We start from the raw sequence: 20,412 nt of genomic DNA on the forward strand, positions 1-20,412 counted from the left end.
ATATTCGTTTTAGATTATATCTAAGAATAACAGAGAAAACAAAAAAATAGCAAGAAACTGTATCGTAATTTCATTTTAATGTAAAGGTGAATGTTCCTTTCAAAGTCACAGACAAATGAAAGTATGATATTTTATAACTTAAATTTGAAACTTAATTTTGTAATAGTTGATGGACAACAGAAAATGAAATCATTATATAACAATAGATCTATATCCTTGTAGAGTTTATTTTTTTAGAAGAATGGACTCTCTCATACTGTGAAAAGTGTACCTTAAGTGTATCAAAAGTGTATCTTAAGTGTATAAAACAGTTACAAAAAGTTACCAGGGTTCTTCAGGGAAGCAGCAATACATGGTTAGTTGTGGACTAATGGATCCCATCTGTCATCTTTGTCTGGTTAATATTCTCTGCTGCTAATTGTCATAATTTTCATACCTAAAAGATTTTTTAATCCTGCTGTATGAACTACTTTTAACTGTATGTTCTATTTTTTTTATTTTTTGAGTATAAACTACATATGTAGATTACGTAGTTTTTACAAGTGTTCACTGCTGTGTGCAATAAATTGTACTCCTCTAAGCAACAAAAATGAAGACAATCTGAATGTTGTGATGAGCACAAAGTGGTTAGGATTGAGGTTAAACTCAAATTACAATGTGGAATCTCATTTATCCTGCAGTGAGAAGAAACTAAGGCAGTATGTGAAAAATGGAACAAAAATGGATGATAGTCATCAGGCTGGTAGTTCCAAAAAAATCAAAGGGCCTAATGCAAAGCCTCTTCATTATACTATAGCCACAATCACTGTGACGGCAGGCTGGTAATAAAGTATGTCAGCTGGATTTAAAAAGTACAAACCTGGGTAGATTATTAGCTGTCTATGCATCAAACATCAGCTTTCTAAGGTCTACAGCAAAAAGAAATATTGCCTGGAGGAAGATTTCCAGATACTTTCAATTTGCTAGAGTCTTATGATACTAAGGAATGAATAGTAGTCAATTTTTACATGTTGCCTCGTTTTCTTGTAATATCCAAGGCTAGTTACAGTTAAGCTACCATATTTTCCTTAGTATAAGCTGCTCCGGATTATAAAACGCACCTACCTTTTTTGATGAGGAAAACAAGAAAAAAAAATCTGCCTCTGCCTCCCAGCAATTTTGCCTCCTTGCAGCAAACAGCAAATAGCCTGCTTTACTTTCATTTTCGTTTTCAGCATAGCTTGGTTAGCACAAGAAAAAAAAAAATCTGCTCCCAGCAATTTAGCTCCTTGCAGCAAGCAGCAGAGGCCAGCGCAGCAATAGGCAATGGCAATCCCTGCAGCCTGAAACAGCTGTGAGTCGGGAGGCTGATCCAACTCACAATCAACTTGTGCTAATTAGGCTGTGCTGAAGCTGAAATGGGCTGTTTCTTGCTTGCTGCAAGGAGGTAAATTGCTGGGAGGCAGAGATCAAAGGGTGGGGGCCAGTGGGTGGGTGGGGCTACATTCAGTGTATAAGATGCACCCAAATTTTCACCCCCTTTTAGAGGGGAAAAAGGTGCATCTTATACTCTGGAAAATACGGTAAATAACTTGACTCATACCATGGGAAAGATGTATTGGTTCATTGCCTAATGTGATATTTATTCAGTTTTTAATTTATTTATTAGCAGTGCTTCACAGCATTTTAATATCAAGGAGCCAGTGTTGCTTCTTAAAAGTTTGTATTTCTGGTTAAAAATAAAAAACCAGCAGTTCTAAAAGCAATACCAAAAATTGGAACCTATAAAAAGGGTAGCATATTGTTTCAGCCATATTTTTCAGGTGTATTATCAAACATGGAATATGTTTGTTATTAAACAATAACAAAATGTCATGGTTTTCAACACAAATCTTCCTCCAGGACAATGGGATATGATAATGTTGTCCACCACAACTAGAGAGTATTAGTTGAGTTCACTAATAAAGTGACAACCAATTTGAGCAAACCCTCAAAAATGCAACACCTAACTAAAATGATATATGACGCATTAGAGCTCCAAATGTAAAAGTAAAGTAAAGTGTCTCTGAAAAGCAAAATTACAAAATGCATGAGTTCTTAATCATTTCCACTGTTCAACTTAGCCACATACTGTTAAGGAATCCAGCAATCTGAGAAAGGCTACTTTAAAATGTAATTTAAAAAAATATTGAATTCTAATATCATTGAGTAAAAGCCTTAATTAATTACTTAAATTAATATGCAGCCCATCTCACCATCAAGAGACCCTGGGTAGTTTGTATTGCATTGTAAAAACAAGTACAAAATATTAAAATATTAAAATAAGCAGAGAGTAAATAAGTTAAAAACAAAGCAGATTAAAGATCTTTCTCCTAGACCACTAGCTATCGCCAGCATAGAATAATGCCCCCATTAGGGTTTGAAGCCCTTTTCCTCGACCTCATCAATCAGAATTCCTTGAGTGGGGTCTTCTGTGGAATAAGGAGTGAGCCAATTCCATTGGGGTGAGATCATTCCTTGGATGGTCTGGACTCATGCCAAAAATTTTAAAGGTGATAACCAACATCTTGAATTGGTGTAAATTTTAAATTTAAAGTTTAAATTGTATTTAAACATTCCTTCTTTAGCAATCAGTATAAGTTTGTATTCTGCCTCCCATCAGGTAGTAATTGGCTAGTTGTCATTACTACATTATTTTAATAGTAGATAATGTTGCTTATACTCTTACACACATTAGACAATACCCATTTTTCTAGTTTTGGGCATTTCTTCCAAACGTTTTATGATTATTATGTTTCTTATTTTTCACACTGAAACTTCAGAAACTGCCTCATACTATGTCAGACCATTGGTCTACTTAATCAGTACTAGAAGATTTAAGAGATTCAGAAATAATGTTGGAGTTGTAGGCATTGGGCCTAGGAAGCTTTTTCTATATACTCCAGTCAACTGTTGACATTTTGTTGATTTGTATGCCAGGTTTTAATGCAGCATTCAGTAATTTGGAAAGAAGCTAGACATCCTTCACTTTTTTCCCCTTGGGCTGAGGTTTGGGCTTTCAAGAGGCATATTGGGAAGGACTTCAGATTTATGAACGAGGTCAGGACACAATTAAATTTTTCATTTTATTTATATTTAAAGTAATTCAAATTAAACCCAATTAATGTGATTTCTATCAAGGCATGAACTTTTGGAGGTCTCTGGAGGCACCCAAGGCTTTTGAGAACCACATAGAGCTCTGGGTTTAACTATCAGAGTATAAAAAAATACAGATAATGAAATGCCAACTTGAAAAAATAAACTACAATATAGATGAGCAAAGCAGGGGAGCAATGTAAAACTAAACTAAAAGGTTGTTAACAATAAAAATATGTTTTCCAAACTGAAAAGTGAACTTCATAGTATCTGATTGCTTCAGAGTATATATCTTCCTGGGCATATTGTATATTTATATGTGAATGACTCTGGACTACTCACTCACTCTCAGCCCAATTTACTTCACAAAGGAATTTTGGGTAAAACTGGAGTTCGTGAATGAATGATACCCTGAGTTCCTGGAAGAAATGCGAGATATAAATCAATCAAACAAAGTACATACAGAGTATTGCTGGGCAAAGGAATGTTTGCAAACAATGCTTTAGCTGGTCATCAACTAAACTAAATTTCATTTTGACTAAGGTGGTAAGCTGCCCTACTTAAAATGCATGGTCTGGTGCTGTTCATTAATTCAAATTCAAATTCTATTCTATTAAACGGAATGTACAAAACTATATAGAAACCTGGTTTTCCAATTAATCAATATTTTAATGCAAAAAATATAAGATATATATTATATAAGATATAGATATATAAGTACAAATTGGAGTACAGTGTTCTTAACTGCTGTATGCACACGCATGTTATGGAAACTATGAGGTGCTAATCTTTTAAGCAAAATGTTTCTATTTTCCTCCTTTGGCTACTGTGTGAATGGAGCATATATTTCAATTCAAAAGTATAAAGGCACATTTTTTCAAAATCTTAATATTTACAGTTTGGTAAAGTAATGCCGAACAAATTTTACTGTAGTGCTGTTTAATGCTTTAAAAAGCATTTATATGCTTATATGTGAATCATTCAATCATGTTAAATTCTCTTCTGCAATCTAAAATTGTTCAACTTGGATACATTTTTCAGATTTAGTAACATTATACCATTAAAATGGAGCATATCTGAAAGAGAATGAGGTTTGAGTTATTTGCAGTTTCAACAGCAACAGTCAATCAATAAACATCATCATGTGGATTTTATGCAGAATTTTGTTAATAATCAAAACAATAAATAGTACCTCTTTCCTTGTGTTTTTCAGGGTGTGCCGATTTGCATCTTCTAGACATGTTGACACCTACAGAAAGGAAACGGCAAGGGTACATTCATGAACTCATAGTAACAGAGGAGAATTATGTGAATGATTTACAATTAGTAACAGAGGTGAGCTTAATCGTTCATTATTAAAAATAACACTTCCCCAGATTCATTTATTACTTGCTAGATTCAACACAGATAAGATATGCCTATGGGACATAGATAATCTTTACATTTATAATGATCTTAAAGTGCCTTTTTTCCTGAATTAGAACTTGAGCCCATTGGTAAATTTTCCTGATGCTTGCAAGCCTTCTTGTTCATGTAATTGTGTTTTGGCTACTCTGAGTTCAGCAGCTAGTGCAGTGATGGCGAACCTATGGCACGTGAACCTCTGCGGGCATGCGAGCTGTTGCCCTAGGTCACCTCTACCATGCATGTCCGCGCACCAGCCAGCTGATTTTCGGCTGGCCCCGCCCATACCGCCCCTTCCCTCCCAGTGGCCCGTTTTGGATGGCAGGTAAGTACAGGGCTCGTGCGGAGGCTCTGGGAGGTGAAAAACAGGTCTCCCAGAAGTCCAGAAATGGCCCATTTCTTGCCTCCAGAGGGCCGGGGGAGGCTTTTTTACTCTTCCCAGGCTCCAGGAAAGCTTCCGGAGCCTAAGGAGGTCAAAAAATGGGCCTAATGGAAATCTGGAAATGAGTCGTTTCAGGGCTCCGGAGGCTTCAGGGTGGCCTGTTAGGCCCAAAATGGGGTGCTGGGGGGTCGTGCACACATGCATGGGGGGTGCAGGCACATGTGCAGGGTACAGGGCAGCATGGGGGAGTGCGCATGTGCGGGGGGCATTGCATTATAGGTGTGGGCACGCGCGCATGCAACCCCCCCACGCTTCACCCGCTTTTGGCACATGATGGCAAAAAGGTTTTCCATCACTGAGCTAGTCTTCTGATGTAATTACTGAGATTTTAAAGTGCTGATCTTTGACTATATTACATCCTATGAAATTATCAAGGTGATGCAGGAAATGACATTTTCAGTACTTTGATCTTAAGCTGAGAGCACAAATGAAGTACAGAGTAAGTTCTCTAAATTGTTTATTTAAATCTTCAGATCTTTCAGAAGCCACTGATGGACTCTGAACTGCTGACAGAAAAAGAAGTTGCTATGATTTTTGTAAACTGGAAAGAACTTATTATGTGCAATATTAAACTATTGAAGTAAGTTATTCTGTAAACATATTTTGGTCAGTATTGTAATATGTTGGGGAATTTTTCTATTTCCTTGGAAAGGAAAAATATAGAAATTAAAATCATGTTCTTTTTCATCATTTTTGCAGACCAACAGTGTATGGGAGGGAGACAGGATGATTCTCCAAAGCCGGAAAGGTTGGGGTTGCTGCCCTAAAATATATCAAATGTGGCCCATGGCCAGCAAAAAATAGCCCACCCCTTTGAAAGTGGAATTGGGAGGTTCCACAATTGGAGCTTTGCACACACATGTTCACTTGCTGTTTCCGCGACCCAGTTCCAAACGGGCCGCAGGCAGGGGTGGCGGCCTGTTTTAGGGAACTGAAAGGTACTGATAATTCTGAAGGTGAAACGGCATTATAGGTGGGCAGGGTTCTGTGAAGATTTCCAGGTTCTTTGTTTTCTGACATATACACTTATTTCATACCTTATGCTATAGTTTCCAAGTTTTCTCTCCTCATAATGGAAGGAAATCATTGCAATGATCAGAGGAAATTCCCAGAGCAACAGAAATAGGATTCAGTAGCCACAGGCTGTTAATCCCTGAATTTTCAGAAAGTTCTCCTGGTTCAAAAAGCTTTTCCTAATGGAGGGCCTCCAACTGTTTATATTCTAATGCTTTGATTTATGGGATATTAGTAAAGGGATTAAATCAAATACCTAACCAAATATCTGTTTTACTTTTTGCTTTTTAGAGCACTGCGAGTTCGTAAAAAGATGTCAGGTGAAAGAATGCCAGTTAAAATGATAGGTGATATCCTGACTGCACAGCTTCCTCACATGCAGCCCTACATTCGATTCTGCAGCTGCCAGCTTAATGGGGCAGCACTCATACAACAGAAAACAGATGAAGTGCCTGACTTCAAGGACTTTGTTAAAGTAAGAGAATGTCACCTTTGCTTCTCTTTTATTTGCAGAACCTTCTGCATTTAAAATATGCCAAGCAGAAACACAGCTTTGTAACTGAATACTATTTTTCTCCCAGTGACCATAATTTGGTCAGAGAGGACTCAGAAGTAACAACTGCACAGTTCATGAATTAATCATGCAGTTAAATAAGGATGCCATACTTTAGAGTTTGACATATTCAATTCCAAACGCAAAGGAGTCTTTTGACTTTGTTCGAAATAACTGACTTTTACACAGCATGGCAAAATTCTTTGTAGAATTAGGAAGTTTGAAAAACAAATTGTGATTCAGCACAACAATGATGAGTTTGTTAAGAACCGTTCATTTCAGATCACAAATCTGTTTTAACCAGCATCCAATTTCTAGCAGCAGCTAAATAAATACCACTCACCAACAAAGGAGTGGCCTAAACAGTTATCTGGAACACAAATAAGAAATAACAGTAAACTGTACATTGCCATTATCTGGAATACAAATAATTCTGCACCTGTTCTACAAGTAAATGGTGAAGCCAGGAAAAACAATTTGGGGAACAGAATAATAAATATTGGATATATGATATTTTTCCATGTCCAAAGATATATCCAAGGGGATACTGTTTCTTCTCTTAGTTGTACATACATACTTCGCTGTTAGCAGAACTGAGGAAATCTGTGTTGAGTGCATTCTCCGTAGCATTTCCTTCAACACCTAGTCAAGGAATGTTACCTTTCAGTCTCCCAAATAGATTGGTGAAGTACCTGCACGTATATCTCTTGCAAACTATTGCTCAGTATCTTTTAATGTAAGCCTGTGTTTATTAAGCCCTTATGTTTATCAGCTTGGGACACTGAGAATTTTAAAAGCTTCTCAGTATCCCAAACTGAGATTTCTGTGACATAGATCCACAGAAATGTATCTTGACATCATTATCTAAAGCAAATCTCTTTTCTCTGTTTTTAGTAAAAACATGCATATGTTGCAAAATCAAGTACATATCAGAATCAGTTTCAAAAGATTGGATTAGTACCTCAATATAATATTACAATTCACATAAATATAGTCACAATACATTTTAAAACCAATATACTGATATATCAAAGCTTCTCTAATAAAACAGATGCGTATCTGAAATAATCTATCCTTAGTCTATGTGAGGCCGGGGGGTGGGGGTGAAGAATCTTCACTAGAGACTCTTATGCCTCTTTGAGAAAACTTTGAATTTTACATAGAATCATAGAAACATCGGACTGGAAGGGACCTTGCAGGTCTTCTAGTCCAACCCTCTGCCCAAGACAGGCATCCTTATACTATCCTAGACAAATAGATGTCCAATTTTTTTCTTGAAACCTTCCAGAGACAGAACACCCCCAAATCCAGGAGGCAAGAGTTCCATTTATTAATTGTTCTTGCTATCAAGAAAATTTTTTTGTTATATTGTTGGATCTCCCTCTAACAAGTTTCCACCCACTGCTTCTTGCCGTGCATTCAGGTGTTATGGAAAATAAATGTATAGTTTACCTGTTAATTCTTAATATGTGCTTGGACTAATAATCGAGATAGAGAAAAATAAAATTTCCCAAATCAGAAAGTCTATGCTCCTGGAGTAAGAGAAGGCACTGAATATTCTTTGGCTTTTAGTCACCATGCTCATGCAAGAAAGACTGGATTAGGAATTTTGATCATGAGTGAACCTCACTGGTGCATGAACAAATGTCGACAGCTCAAAATTCTATTTCTCAATGACCAATAGATAACATTTGTATAAGCAATTTAGGCCTGCTATACATATTTTAATACTATAGATTTACAAGCAGAGAGAGAATTTGATAATTTACATAATGTAAACAGTAAAGGAAGATCCTGTTTGATTTTAACTTTTTAAAAATACAATTCATAATCAGCTGATATTTCTTACTTTCTCAACATTTCAGAAATTAGCAATGGATCCTCGCTGTAAAGGAATGCCATTGTCAAGCTTTTTGCTAAAGCCTATGCAGCGGGTTACACGATATCCTCTAATAATAAAAAATGTAAGTCCTTCTGTTATCGGATTAAAATATTGAGATCCAAATTTACTTTGTTAATTTATCTGATATGCACTACTGTCACAGCCAGTTCTAACTTGGTAGTCACCAGATATGTTGGATTGTAAGTCTGCCCACCCCTATGTCTGTAGCCATGACAGCTTTGAATGCTAGACCTTCACAAGCGTATGTAGTCTACCTAATCCTAAACTAAATTGCATACACTTTGTTATATATAGGTCTATTGCTTTCCACTCTCCTCTATTAGTTTTATTTGGAGGTTCAACCCCTCCTTACATAGATGAAACTCAAGTGTAAATTGATCTGGTTTTTAGTTCTTTAAGAGTATGATTAGGTAAAACTGAGGAGTGAACAGATAATGAAAGGTTCAAATTATGTTAGAGTAATATAAGAAAGATTAAAATAAAATTGCTTTGAAAATGAGTCAGCCTTAATCAGTTTTAGCAATCAAGAAATGGCTTTTCTTTATTGGTTTGGATGGGGTCTTTCTTAAGTTAATTTTTATTTATTTTTATAATTAATTCCCTTATAAGGGAATAGATTTGGAGGTTTCTAAGGAACTAAATTGGTTTACTATTTTGTAGATATTGGAAAATACTCCTGAAAATCATCCTGATCATAGCCACCTGAAACATGCTTTAGAGAAAGCGGAAGAATTGTGTTCACAGGTGAATGAAGGTGTACGTGAGAAAGAAAATTCAGACAGATTAGAATGGATCCAGGCTCATGTTCAATGTGAAGGATTATCAGAGGTAAAGCTTAAATATATTCAAACAAATTGTATTTTTTTAAAAAAAAGATGGCTAATGAAATAATGTTAATAATTCTGTTTTGTTAAAAGAGATACTAACAAGATTTTTAAATTAATTTTATCCTGCTCTCCATTAGACATAACTTCTACCAGTGTCAATTTTTTAGTTTTAATTTCTCTTTGACTCTTTTATTAAGCCACAATATGATGGTGACTCTTCTTGTGACATAATATACTCTACTTTATTGAGTCAACTAAGTTCTTTTCATACCAGCAAGCTATTTCACTAGAAAAATCAACTGTTTTCTATATCAGTAATGCTGAAAAAGGCTGTGTTTCTTCAAATCAAAGATATAGATTAAGGCAGTTGTTGTTGTTATTTATAGTGGGTTTATACATCCACTAAGTCATAATCTTCTTTGCTTGATTTTAACTAAGTGTGTAGAGGAAACCCAGACATTCTTCATTATAAATGGTGGTTTATGACTTAGAACAATATGTAAATGGTGTGATTGCAGGTTAGCACAATGTGAAACTAGACAGCCTGTGTTCACATGTCACATAATCATGGTTCAGCATAAATGAAGTTGCATCAGCGTGCCTTAGGCTTTGCATTCCCATTCATCCGCCCAAGTTATATGGTCAGATAGAAAAATTTAGATTTTTCTGTCCCTTTTCCTTGTTTGATAGTGGATAGTTTAAAACAAATCATCTTCAAATGCTGGTTTTTGAAACTGCCTTCTTTAGATTAAGCAGTTAATTTTAACCACAGGTCCACTTTGGATGAGAAGCAAAGCCGTACTAAAAAACAAGCGGAAGAAACAACTTGTCAATTTCAATTCTTGTCCATTGGTACTTACTGGCACTTACTATACTAATATAATTTTAATAGTTATAATAAATTAATAATAGCTGAAGAAGCTTCTTGAATGAGAAGTTAAACATCTTCAAAGAAAAGCCAGAAAGTTCAGTTGCACCTTAAAAAAAACAACACACCTTTGGGACAATTCTGACCTGGATGACTGAGAATCTCCATAGAGAATAAATTAGTAATAAAACTTATATTGATCTATGTCTTAATGTGACAGCAAATATGGCTAGTGTTACCAACAGACAAAAAACAGTCAACTGGCAGCAAAACTAGTTCAGTGTATTATAAACCTATAGTGCCAATGTATTGTTACTGGTTTTATTTGTATACATCCTTCAATTCTTTAAGTTTTCCTACTTTCAAATCTGTTTGAAGGACACAAACCTAAAGGAATAGTTCCACAAATAAACCTTATTTTCTAGTCACACCACCAAAGTACTGACATTATACTGTTGGGTTAAACCACATTTCAGACATCAATACAACTGAACATGTCCAGAAATATTTTACAAGAAGAGTTCTCCACTCCTCTGAATTTAACAAAATACCTTATGCCACCAGACTTGAAATCTTGGGTTTAGAAAACTTAGAACTCCGCCGCCTTCGACAGGACCTATGTTTAACTCATAGAATCATCTATTGCAATGTCCTTCCTGTTGAGGATTACTTCAGCTTCAATCACAACAATACAAGAGCAAACAATAGATTTAAACTTAATGTTAACCGCTTCAATCTTGATTGTAGAAAATATGACTTCAGTAACAAGTTATTAATGCTTGGAACACACTACCAGACTCTGTGGTATCTACTCAAAATCCCCAAAACTTTAACCAAAAACTATCTACTGTTGACCTCACCCCATTCCTAAGAGGTCTATAAGGGGCGTGGATAAGAGCACAAACGTGCCTACCGTTCCTGTCCTACTGTTTCCTTTCACTATATCCAATTTACTATAGTTATTACATACTTATACTCATATATATGCTTATATATTATATAGTTAATTCATGCTTATGCTTATATATACTGTTGTGACAAAATAAATAAAATAAAAATAAAATAAAATAAAAAAATAAAGCATTTACCCTGAACAGTAGCTGATGTCATGAGTTCAATTACACACAACGATGTCATGATTGGTATATTTTTATACATCTCACTGCTGCTGGGTTTGTGTGTGTGTATGTTTTGTTCCCCCTCAGCAACTTGTTTTTAATTCTGTTACAAACTGCTTGGGGCCACGCAAATTCCTGCACAGTGGAAAACTCTACAAGGCCAAGAGCAACAAGGAATTGTATGGTTTTCTGTTCAACGACTTCCTCCTGCTGACGCAGATCATAAAACCTCTTGGTTCATCTGGCACAGACAAGGTTTTCAGCCCCAAGTCTAATCTGCAGTATAAAATGTACAAAACCGTAAGTATCACTTTTAAAAGGGAAATACTGATTTTTTAATTAAAATATCCTTTTTTCATACAAAAGCATGAAGGTCCCAAACCTCTTGAAGCCAATATGAATCTTTGGAATTTTGAGAACATAGTTTGGATATTTTCACAAAATGAGTCCATGCTTGTTCCAAAATGGTTGCTATTGTTGCCTAAAAGGAAACCAGTGAGGAAGTTTTTGTCCGGGAAATACAGGGCCAATGAGGTAGCTACACTGTGTATAGGTAGCTAGTTCATTCTCCCATGGTCCTGTTTATATCTGTGTTTAAATTGTTTTTACATTATTTCAATTTTTAAATTGTTAAATTTTGCTGTTGTTTTTTAATTCTTTTACCTGATCGTTTTATTTATGCCACCTAGAGTCACATCTGTGAGATGGGCAGCTATGTAAATTTCATAAATAAATTTCCTCTAGTGTTCTTCACAGCCGAGGTGCCCAGTTAATTTTGGACTTACTTTGAAATAAAGCACTGGGTGTCAAACTTGACAAAGGTTATCCAAACACTGGATGCAACATGGCTTGATAAAGCTCTTTAATGCATACTAGAAAAAACACACCTTGAACAGTTGAATACCCTCTATCAATATGTGTAGCTCCTTACCCCTAACAGTCTAAATCCAGCCCTTCTTGTTCCTGCTTTGCCTATGACATAAAAATATCTTGTTCTGTGTTTCTCAGGCTTAGTGCTAGGCAGCAGTTGACTGTTGATATAATGAATTACAGTGTTCCTTGTCCAGAGCACTAGACATTAAGATAATTCTCAAATGAGCTGAAGGCATCCACTGATCTTTATTTTTCAATAAGGTATAATGGCACAATGTCATAATCAGAGGAATTCCTTGGAAGAAGAATGATGTTAATAACACTGTACGTAGGCATTTTTCTTTGCAGTGTGCAAGCTTATTTTATAAAAAATACATATTATAGTAAGTAATGAAATCAGGTGAACAATATGATCAACAAGGAAAGTATTTTCATCATATCACTGTCAACCTTCATGTGATCCATCAAATATTTTTAAATGGGCTGCTTCCCATTCAAAAAAATTTGCATAGACGACTATATAGTAAAATCATATCTATCCAGTAAATTGTAATAAGCCTAAATGTATTTGTTTTGCTGGGTGCACATGCAGCAGATCTTTTCAATTACCATAATTCTTTCTTATGTCAGTTCAGGTTTTTTTCTATCTCTTCCTTCTGCTTACCCTTTCCCCCTCCAAATTACATATTCTGGAGTTACTGAGCATTCTTAATCCCCATTAGTTTAATGTTGGCACTTAGAAGGTTAATTGCAATCCTTAATATTCCCAAAGCACCCTGATTGCCCTTATTTGTTTCTTGGGACCAAGCTAGAAGTCTTCCTATAATTAAAATTGTATTAGATAGTTTAAAAAACTAATTGGAGATGCAGGGAAGGAAATTTTATTATGACTTGAAGGGGATGCTTGCTTTCTCTTCCCTCATATTAGCAAAAATTTCTTCTCTTTCTTTCCCAGAACTGTTTGAGTTTGAGGGAAACATTAATGTGAAATGGTTCTAATAAAAATGACTTTAAACATGATTATGTTTAAGACTAGGCAAGATTTGGAATGATATATTCAGCTTAGCCCTCATGGCTACAGACGAGTCAGCATTCACTAGCTGTTTGGAAGAATGATGGAAATACACTTGTGTTCAATTTCTGATTCCTCATACACAATCTGCAATGTCTTTAGTGATTGTTTATAAATGTACCACTTTTTTAGGTTACAAAGAAAAGAATGTCCTGCCCTCTTTTTTGGTTTGGTTGCGTTTATGTGTGTTGTTTACCCCAGAAGCAGAGATGGAACAAAAACATACAGTATCCTCAATAGTTCTCATGTAGTCTAACTCTGGCAGATCTTTATATTTTCCCACAAGCTGCGGATTGGTAATATTAGTGAATTAACAAAAGTAATTAGTGAATTAACAAAAGCTTATGTCAAACTTTTGACAAATCATTTGCTTTAGTTTAAAAGCATACGTTTACTATTCACATGGAATAAAAATGGCAGAACATTTTCTCTGCTTTGAGATCTCTTCCTGTTTTCAGATAAATTAACTAAATCAAATCACTATTTTCCACTTAGACATTTAGTATAAGTGAATGTTCCTGGTGGTGATTAGCTCCCAACAGAATTAAATAACTATTTATAAATTGAAAGTACAGAGGGTACACAAAACAAACAATATATGTGCACAATATACTATAAACGTCTAAAATTGATTCTCATCAAATATAAGATACGTTGCCTGAAAAATAATGTCATGGACATCATTTACTCAATGCTAAATCTAAAAAAATAAAATAAACAAGTTGGCTAAGCATGCAGATTTAAACTTTGAGGATATAAATTGTTTTATGGGACATATCATATATCATGGGCATCACAGAATCATAGAGTGAGAAGGGGCCATTTAAACGACACAGTGAGATTCTATATCTGGCAGTGTCTCGCACTACCAATGAAATGTTTTGGGTATTTCTGAGGCTGTAGCAGTTTGTAGGAGCCTTTTCCCCATGTTTTGGCCATACTATTTATGGCAAACCCGAGCTTGGAATGGGACCAGCATTCCAGTTTTTTTACATAATGTTGGTATTCTGCTTAATGCCCCTGTTTTGACAGTATTTGTAGCATTGAACTAGAGGTGATACTATAACAACTGTATTTCAGTATAGGTGACAATATTCTGGGTATTGTATTGCTCATATAATTACTGCCTTGAGCAGATCAGTATACAGCCTTTGTGGAAAGAAGGACCAAATGTATCTTTGCAAATATGCTGAATCTTTTCCTAGAGGATAGCAGTCTTTTTTTTAATGACTATGTTGCAAATAATGTAGTTATGGCCTGTGGATACACAAAAGATTTACATTGCAGTGGATAACTGGCATATATTTTATGTGAAAAAGAAAAGTACTATCTATCCAGCAGCATACCAGTCAGTTGCGTGCCAAGCTTAACATCTCTTCTAAGGCTTTCATTCCAAATTAAACTGAATGTTGCGTAATATTTCTGCAGCCTATATTTCTAAATGAGGTTTTGGTAAAACTGCCTACGGATCCTTCTGGGGATGAACCCATCTTCCACATCTCACATATTGATCGAGTCTACACACTTCGTGCAGAAAGTATAAATGAAAGGTAAAATACCATTGTATTAGCGCTGAACATTACTGGACTTTCAATGTTCTCTCTTTTTTTTTTTTTTGGTTCTATCATGCAAATGTGCTACATATACTTTGTTTCATTACCTCGTAGCATCGAGTGTTATTAACATTTAACTTTGCGTTCTCCTATTTTGACTCCATAGCAACTATATTTATATACTTATTTGCTCCATAACAACTTTGGTCAGGACAGAGTTTTAAATGGGAAAAGAAGCACAAAAAAAATGGAATAGACCCTTGATCTCCCTGCATTATCAATCTCCCACCCCCCTGTCATCTATTTTTCTTGGAGAAGATATTGTGCACAGATCCTTCATATCGCATCCAGTTTGGCTATAAAACTTAGAGCTAAAATAGGTTCATGCTTCCATGCAATCAGATTTGCTTACCTGATACCCTAAATGACAATGGGTAACTTTGTTTCCACCTTCTCTTTCTGAAGGACAGCTTGGGTTCAGAAAATCAAAGCTGCTTCTGAACTTTACATAGAAACAGAGAAGAAGAAGAGGGAAAAAGCATACTTAGGTACTGCACTGGGGGTACAGTTTTAAGTTTTCCCCAAAATAACAGAAGAATATTATAATGAATCTTGCCTGTTCTTGCCACAGTCCGATCCCAAAGGGCAACAGGTATTGGAAGGTTAATGGTGAACATTGTTGAAGGTATTGAACTGAAGCCCTGCAGATCTCATGGTAAGAACATTATTCTTTTCCCCCCACAGTGTGACAGAGGGCACCTCTTGGGGTTAATTTAAATTAAATTAAATTAAATAAATAATGTAATCTGCTTAATGGAAAACAATTTGTCAGAAAAAAATTACATTTTATATTTGTTTGAAAAATGTAATTTGAATCATCCCATGCAGATTAGTATGTTGACTATTATGGAACACAAGATAGGCAGCAATGGGAAACCACTTCCATACTGTTGCCAAAACCCTGCATATGTCCATGTATTTGTCATAAGCTAAGCTTGAGAGCATCTTTACCTTTACCTATAGCTACCTAGACTAGCACATCCTGTATAATTTTAAATACAGGTAGTCCTCGACTTACAACAGTTCATTTAGTGACCTTCAAAGTTACAACAGCACTGAAAAAAAGGACTGCTTGTGTGACTGTTTTTCACACTTATGACTGATGCAGCATTCCCACAGTCACTTGATCAGAATTCAGATGCTTGTCAACTGACTCATATTTATGATGGTTGCAGTGTCCCGGGGTCAGGTGATCATCATTTGCAAACTTCTGACAAGCAAAGCCAATGGGGACGTCAGAGTCACTTAACAACCGTGTTACTAACTTAATTACTACAGCGATTCACTTAACAACTGTGGCAAGAAAGGTTGTAAAATGAGGCAAAGTTTACTTAACAACTGTCTTGTTTAGCAATAGGAATTTTGGGCTCAATTGTGGTCATAAGTTGAGGACTACCTGTAATGTTAGTAACTTCCATATGTTTCATAAATCAGTCCACCTATTTTTGGCAGTTTCACGCAGACAGATAAGGTGAAGTTTATTGATTCCTGCTTTGTCCCCTCTCCAAGGAAAAAAATTGAAATTCACTGCCTGAGCCATTTGGGTTTAATACTAGTAGTTAGTTAATATATGAATTTCAAGTGGTAAGTCACATGTAACATGATTAACTTTGAATGATGCAAGATTTCATTTGGCAGCATTCATACACTCAAAAAGCCAGATGAATTTCCTTGTTTAAACGCAAATGATGATATCTTGTGAAAAGAGTAAAAATAAATTACTGACATCATAAATTCAAATATGTAATCAGTCCTATACCATCTATGTAAATTCTTCTATTAGGAAAGAGTAACCCATATTGTGAAGTGACAATGGGGTCACAGTGTCATATCACCAAGACTATTCAGGACACTCTCAATCCCAAATGGAATTCTAACTGTCAGTTTTTTATCAAAGATTTGGAACAAGATGTGCTATGCATAACAGTATTTGAGAGAGATCAATTCTCTCCTGATGGTAAGTGGCACTTCTCATTTTTCAACTTAGTTTTGTATTTGAAGCAGCTTTTCTCAACCTATATAGTCAATGGGGAGAGAAGTGTGTTTTTATGGCAGTGTGCGTGCATGGAAAGTATCAGGTTTCTCATTCTTACAGCATGTCTTGACAATAATTGAAAGTACACCTTGAAATGGCAGAGAACTTCCAATGAGGATATGAGACAATAGAAGTAGTTGCAACTGAAAGGAAAGTTAACTGGTCTACGTTCATGCCTAGAGTTCTTTGCTTTGTGGCATTTTCCTAGAAATAAAATATGCACAGGATATGCTTGTTTTTCAGCTTGATCACAATATTCACGTTCATTATAATTGTGTGTTTCCTATTTCAGATTTCTTGGGTCGAACAGAAATTCGTGTGGCTGATATTAAGAAAGACCAAGGCTCAAAGGGACCAGTAACAAAGTGTCTTCTCCTGCATGAAGTCCCAACAGGAGAGATAGTTGTCCGACTTGATCTGCAGCTGTTTGATGAGCCTTAAAAACGAAAGTGTGAGAGGTTTCTATGAAATAGCTCAGTTCTTTTAGAAGAGATAAATAACTTGCCCTGCAGATGTTATGGACTCTTATTAGCCAGATTAATTTTTGACAATACTAAATTCCAAATTGTGAGAAAAAATGTTATTTTTCATTTTATTTTGTTCTGTGGAATTTCTGCTGCAGTATTCAGGGTTTCTAGAATAACAGACCTTAGTCTGTGTTCTGACAAGGTAGAGAAAACATTGCACTTTTTCCTGGTTCCTGCAGCATGCTATGTCAAGAGGGTGTCCTAATATGACTTTTTGGACTTTCTAATGATTTATCCTAGTGTTGTGCCTATTGCCCCTCAGAATAGTATATAAACAAATTGTGAATATATTTATATAAAAATACTTATAATATGAATGCATTCTTGCCATGTAAGATATTTGGATTTTTTTTTTAGGAAGTTCATGATGTTGATTGTTTTTTTAAAAAAAGAGGAAAGAAAGAAATGTTGAAGTGACAGGTAGCCTGGAATGTTTTCCAGAGCTTAGCTGAAGGCTTCTTTTTCATAGCATTTGTTGAAGCAGACATTTTGTGGATTAAGAATAAATTGCTGGCCCAGGATGCAGTAATTTAAAACCCTTCCCTTTAGCAGGCAAGACTTTTAAGTGAACCTGAAACCTGTTGCCTCTCATATGCATTAGTCTTTCACCAAATGGATTAATCCCTATTCATGCATCAGTGTTTCAGGTATTTGTATTTTACTTGAGTTGGAAAGGATTTTTGATCCAATTAGCAAAGAGTCGCCCAAGTCCTGCAGTGTATTTGCTGTACCTTGCAATAAGATTATTAAATTGCTGCTGGGGGATTAATCTAATGGTAAGGAAAGGTTGCTTTAGTTCACAAAAGCCGTTATTGTCATGAAGACAAGGCTAAAATATCCAGACAGGACAGTTTATTACGCTGCATTGTGTGCCTCTGTCAAATGAAATGATATACCATAGGTTTTGAAACTACAGTAACATATTGTAACTCATCAAGATAGTTGCAGATTTGCCTGTCAAACATTGGATTTGCTGAGACAAAGTGAGTGATCTCAGTCAAAGGAACCTGTTGCTATGCTGCAAATGTAAAGATTCACTGGTGTTCTGCAATTTCAAATAGGAAAAACTTGATTCAGATGAGAGCTTAAACAAGAGACTATTTGCTTAAGAACTTGGGATGAACTTGACACATTGACAAGAATTAGGGTCAGTGCGAGTACATTTTCTTTCCATTTTTCAATTATTCCATTTGATACCCAAGGATCATGCTTAAAAGGGGATTTTTGTAGATTTTCAGAATGAGAGATGTTGATGGTTCTGTTAGCACGTCAATGTACTTGTGAGTTGTGTTGGCTTTGCTGTTCTTTGCATGTTGTTTTGGTATCAGTTTTCATGTTTCCTGTGGAGATGAATGTTACTTAGCACAGCGAATCTTTATTATTTCCATTAGGAAATTAGAATAACTTTATACTTGATAGGTATATAAGGTCTGGTGATAAATGTAAATTGTGCTTGAAACTGTTTGTGTATTATTATTTTCAAGGAAGCCACTGTATTATTTTCAGCAGTCATTTTTTTAAAAAATCCTGTATGTTGGAAAAACAACAAAGTTTACATTTCATACTTTTAAGAATTGGTTTACTATTTATTTATTGAAGATAGTGTAGAATTTTGTATCAGAAATGACATACTTATGTATTTTTTGACCAGAGAAACACACTTTAGTTAAAAACTTTAAACTGACCAAGTTTTAGAGTAAGTTTAACTTAATAGGCATGCAATTATTTAGCACTGACTGGTTGAAAACACAATGAAAAATCACTTGTTTTTATTTTTCAATGTTGTTTGAAATGTTTGAATTAAGATATGTAAATAGTACTAAGCTCACCTTTTCCTTTTTTCTGTATAGTACATTTTATTAAATATAATGTATATGAAAATAATACATTATGTAGAAAGTAAAAAGAAAATTCCTTCGTGCTGGAAAAATATTAAATGTCTTTGTCTAACTTTCTTTGGCTATGCTTGAGCTCAGAAGGTATTTAAAAAGGTGGCTATTGTTTTCCAGATTTTTAAAAAATCTTATTTGTTTAGAGAAATCTTACTGGACAATAAAAATAGCAAGTGTGTTAGCTCCGGTGTCAAAACAAATTAGCTGCATATTCGTAGAAGACGACAGGAAGCCAACAACTTGAAGAATAATGAACCATTCAAAGGACGTCAATAAGTAGACCTGGCAATAAAACTTTGGCAAGTTTGGATAAATCATTTATTTATCTGTCTAAAAAGATCACAGACATGAATGGAAAATTCAAATCTAAAGGATTTAATTCATATTATGGATAATGCAAAATTTAACGGACCTATGAAGAAAAATTCATAGTTCAGTATATAAACTCTAGTTATTCAGTTAGTACTATTAATGGTCCTAGAAAGATATATACGCCTTCTCTAGATCTGTCAATATTTGCATTCAACATCTTTCACCAACACATGTTCATATAGTACAGTAGTATCTTGGTAAAAAGGTAAAGGTAAAGGTTCCCCTCGCACATATGTGCTAGTTGTTCCTGACTCTAGGGGGCGGTGCTCATCCCCCTTTCAAAGCCAAAGAGCCAGCGCTGTCCAAAGACGTCTCCATGGTCATGTGGCCGGCATGACTAAACTCCAAAGGCATATGGAACACTGTTACCTTCCCACCAAAGGTGGTCCCTATTTTTCTACTTGCATTTTTTACGTGCTTTCAAAATGCTAGTTTGGCAGAAGCTGGGACAAGTAACGGGAGCTCACCCCGTTATGTGGCACTAGGGACTCGAATCACTGAACTGCCAACCTTTTGACTGACAAGCTCAGCATCTTAATCAGTGAGTCACCGCGTCCCATTAGTATCTTGCTACTCAGGATTAATTGGTTTTGGGAGGTGCAATGGGTACTAAAAAGGACGAGTCCCAATCAAACCACATGATTTGCCATGTAACCCTTTGTTTCAGCCTGGAAGAACTGTCTGTCCCTTTTCCTATGTTAGCGACCTTCCCAGCATGGCTGACTTCCTGTCTGCCCTCTGTGGCCATCCCACTCCTTTTGCAGCAACCTTCCAAGCCTGGTTGG

At 35.6% G+C, this 20,412-nt stretch overlaps 1 protein-coding gene across 10 annotated transcripts in view; it reads left to right on the top strand.

Annotated features, from left to right (window-relative positions):
• ITSN1 (intersectin 1) overlaps positions 1-19,304 on the top strand; it is a 104,271-nt gene extending 84,967 nt beyond the window's left edge. For 4 of the 10 annotated variants that reach the window (XM_058186893.1, XM_058186892.1, XM_058186898.1 and 1 more), the window contains 11 exons: positions 4,328-4,449; positions 5,434-5,540; positions 6,266-6,449; positions 8,393-8,491; positions 9,091-9,258; positions 11,331-11,543; positions 14,617-14,738; positions 15,207-15,289; positions 15,373-15,456; positions 16,585-16,758; positions 17,129-19,303. In XM_058186893.1, the coding sequence (XP_058042876.1) occupies positions 4,328-4,449; positions 5,434-5,540; positions 6,266-6,449; positions 8,393-8,491; positions 9,091-9,258; positions 11,331-11,543; positions 14,617-14,738; positions 15,207-15,289; positions 15,373-15,456; positions 16,585-16,758; positions 17,129-17,277 (1,505 nt within the window). In that variant the 3' untranslated portion in view covers positions 17,278-19,303. Of the gene's footprint in view, positions 1-4,327; positions 4,450-5,433; positions 5,541-5,659; positions 5,816-6,265; positions 6,450-8,392; positions 8,492-9,090; positions 9,259-11,330; positions 11,544-14,616; positions 14,739-15,206; positions 15,457-16,584; positions 16,759-17,128 lie in introns of those variants that run through there. The other 6 variants (XM_058186895.1, XM_058186896.1, XR_009155564.1 and 3 more) reach the window with 6 other exon arrangements.
• The last annotated feature ends 1,108 nt before the right edge of the window (positions 19,305-20,412 follow it).

This window comes from Ahaetulla prasina, chromosome 5, assembly GCF_028640845.1.
Source record: "Ahaetulla prasina isolate Xishuangbanna chromosome 5, ASM2864084v1, whole genome shotgun sequence".
NCBI lineage: Eukaryota > Metazoa > Chordata > Lepidosauria > Squamata > Colubridae > Ahaetulla > Ahaetulla prasina.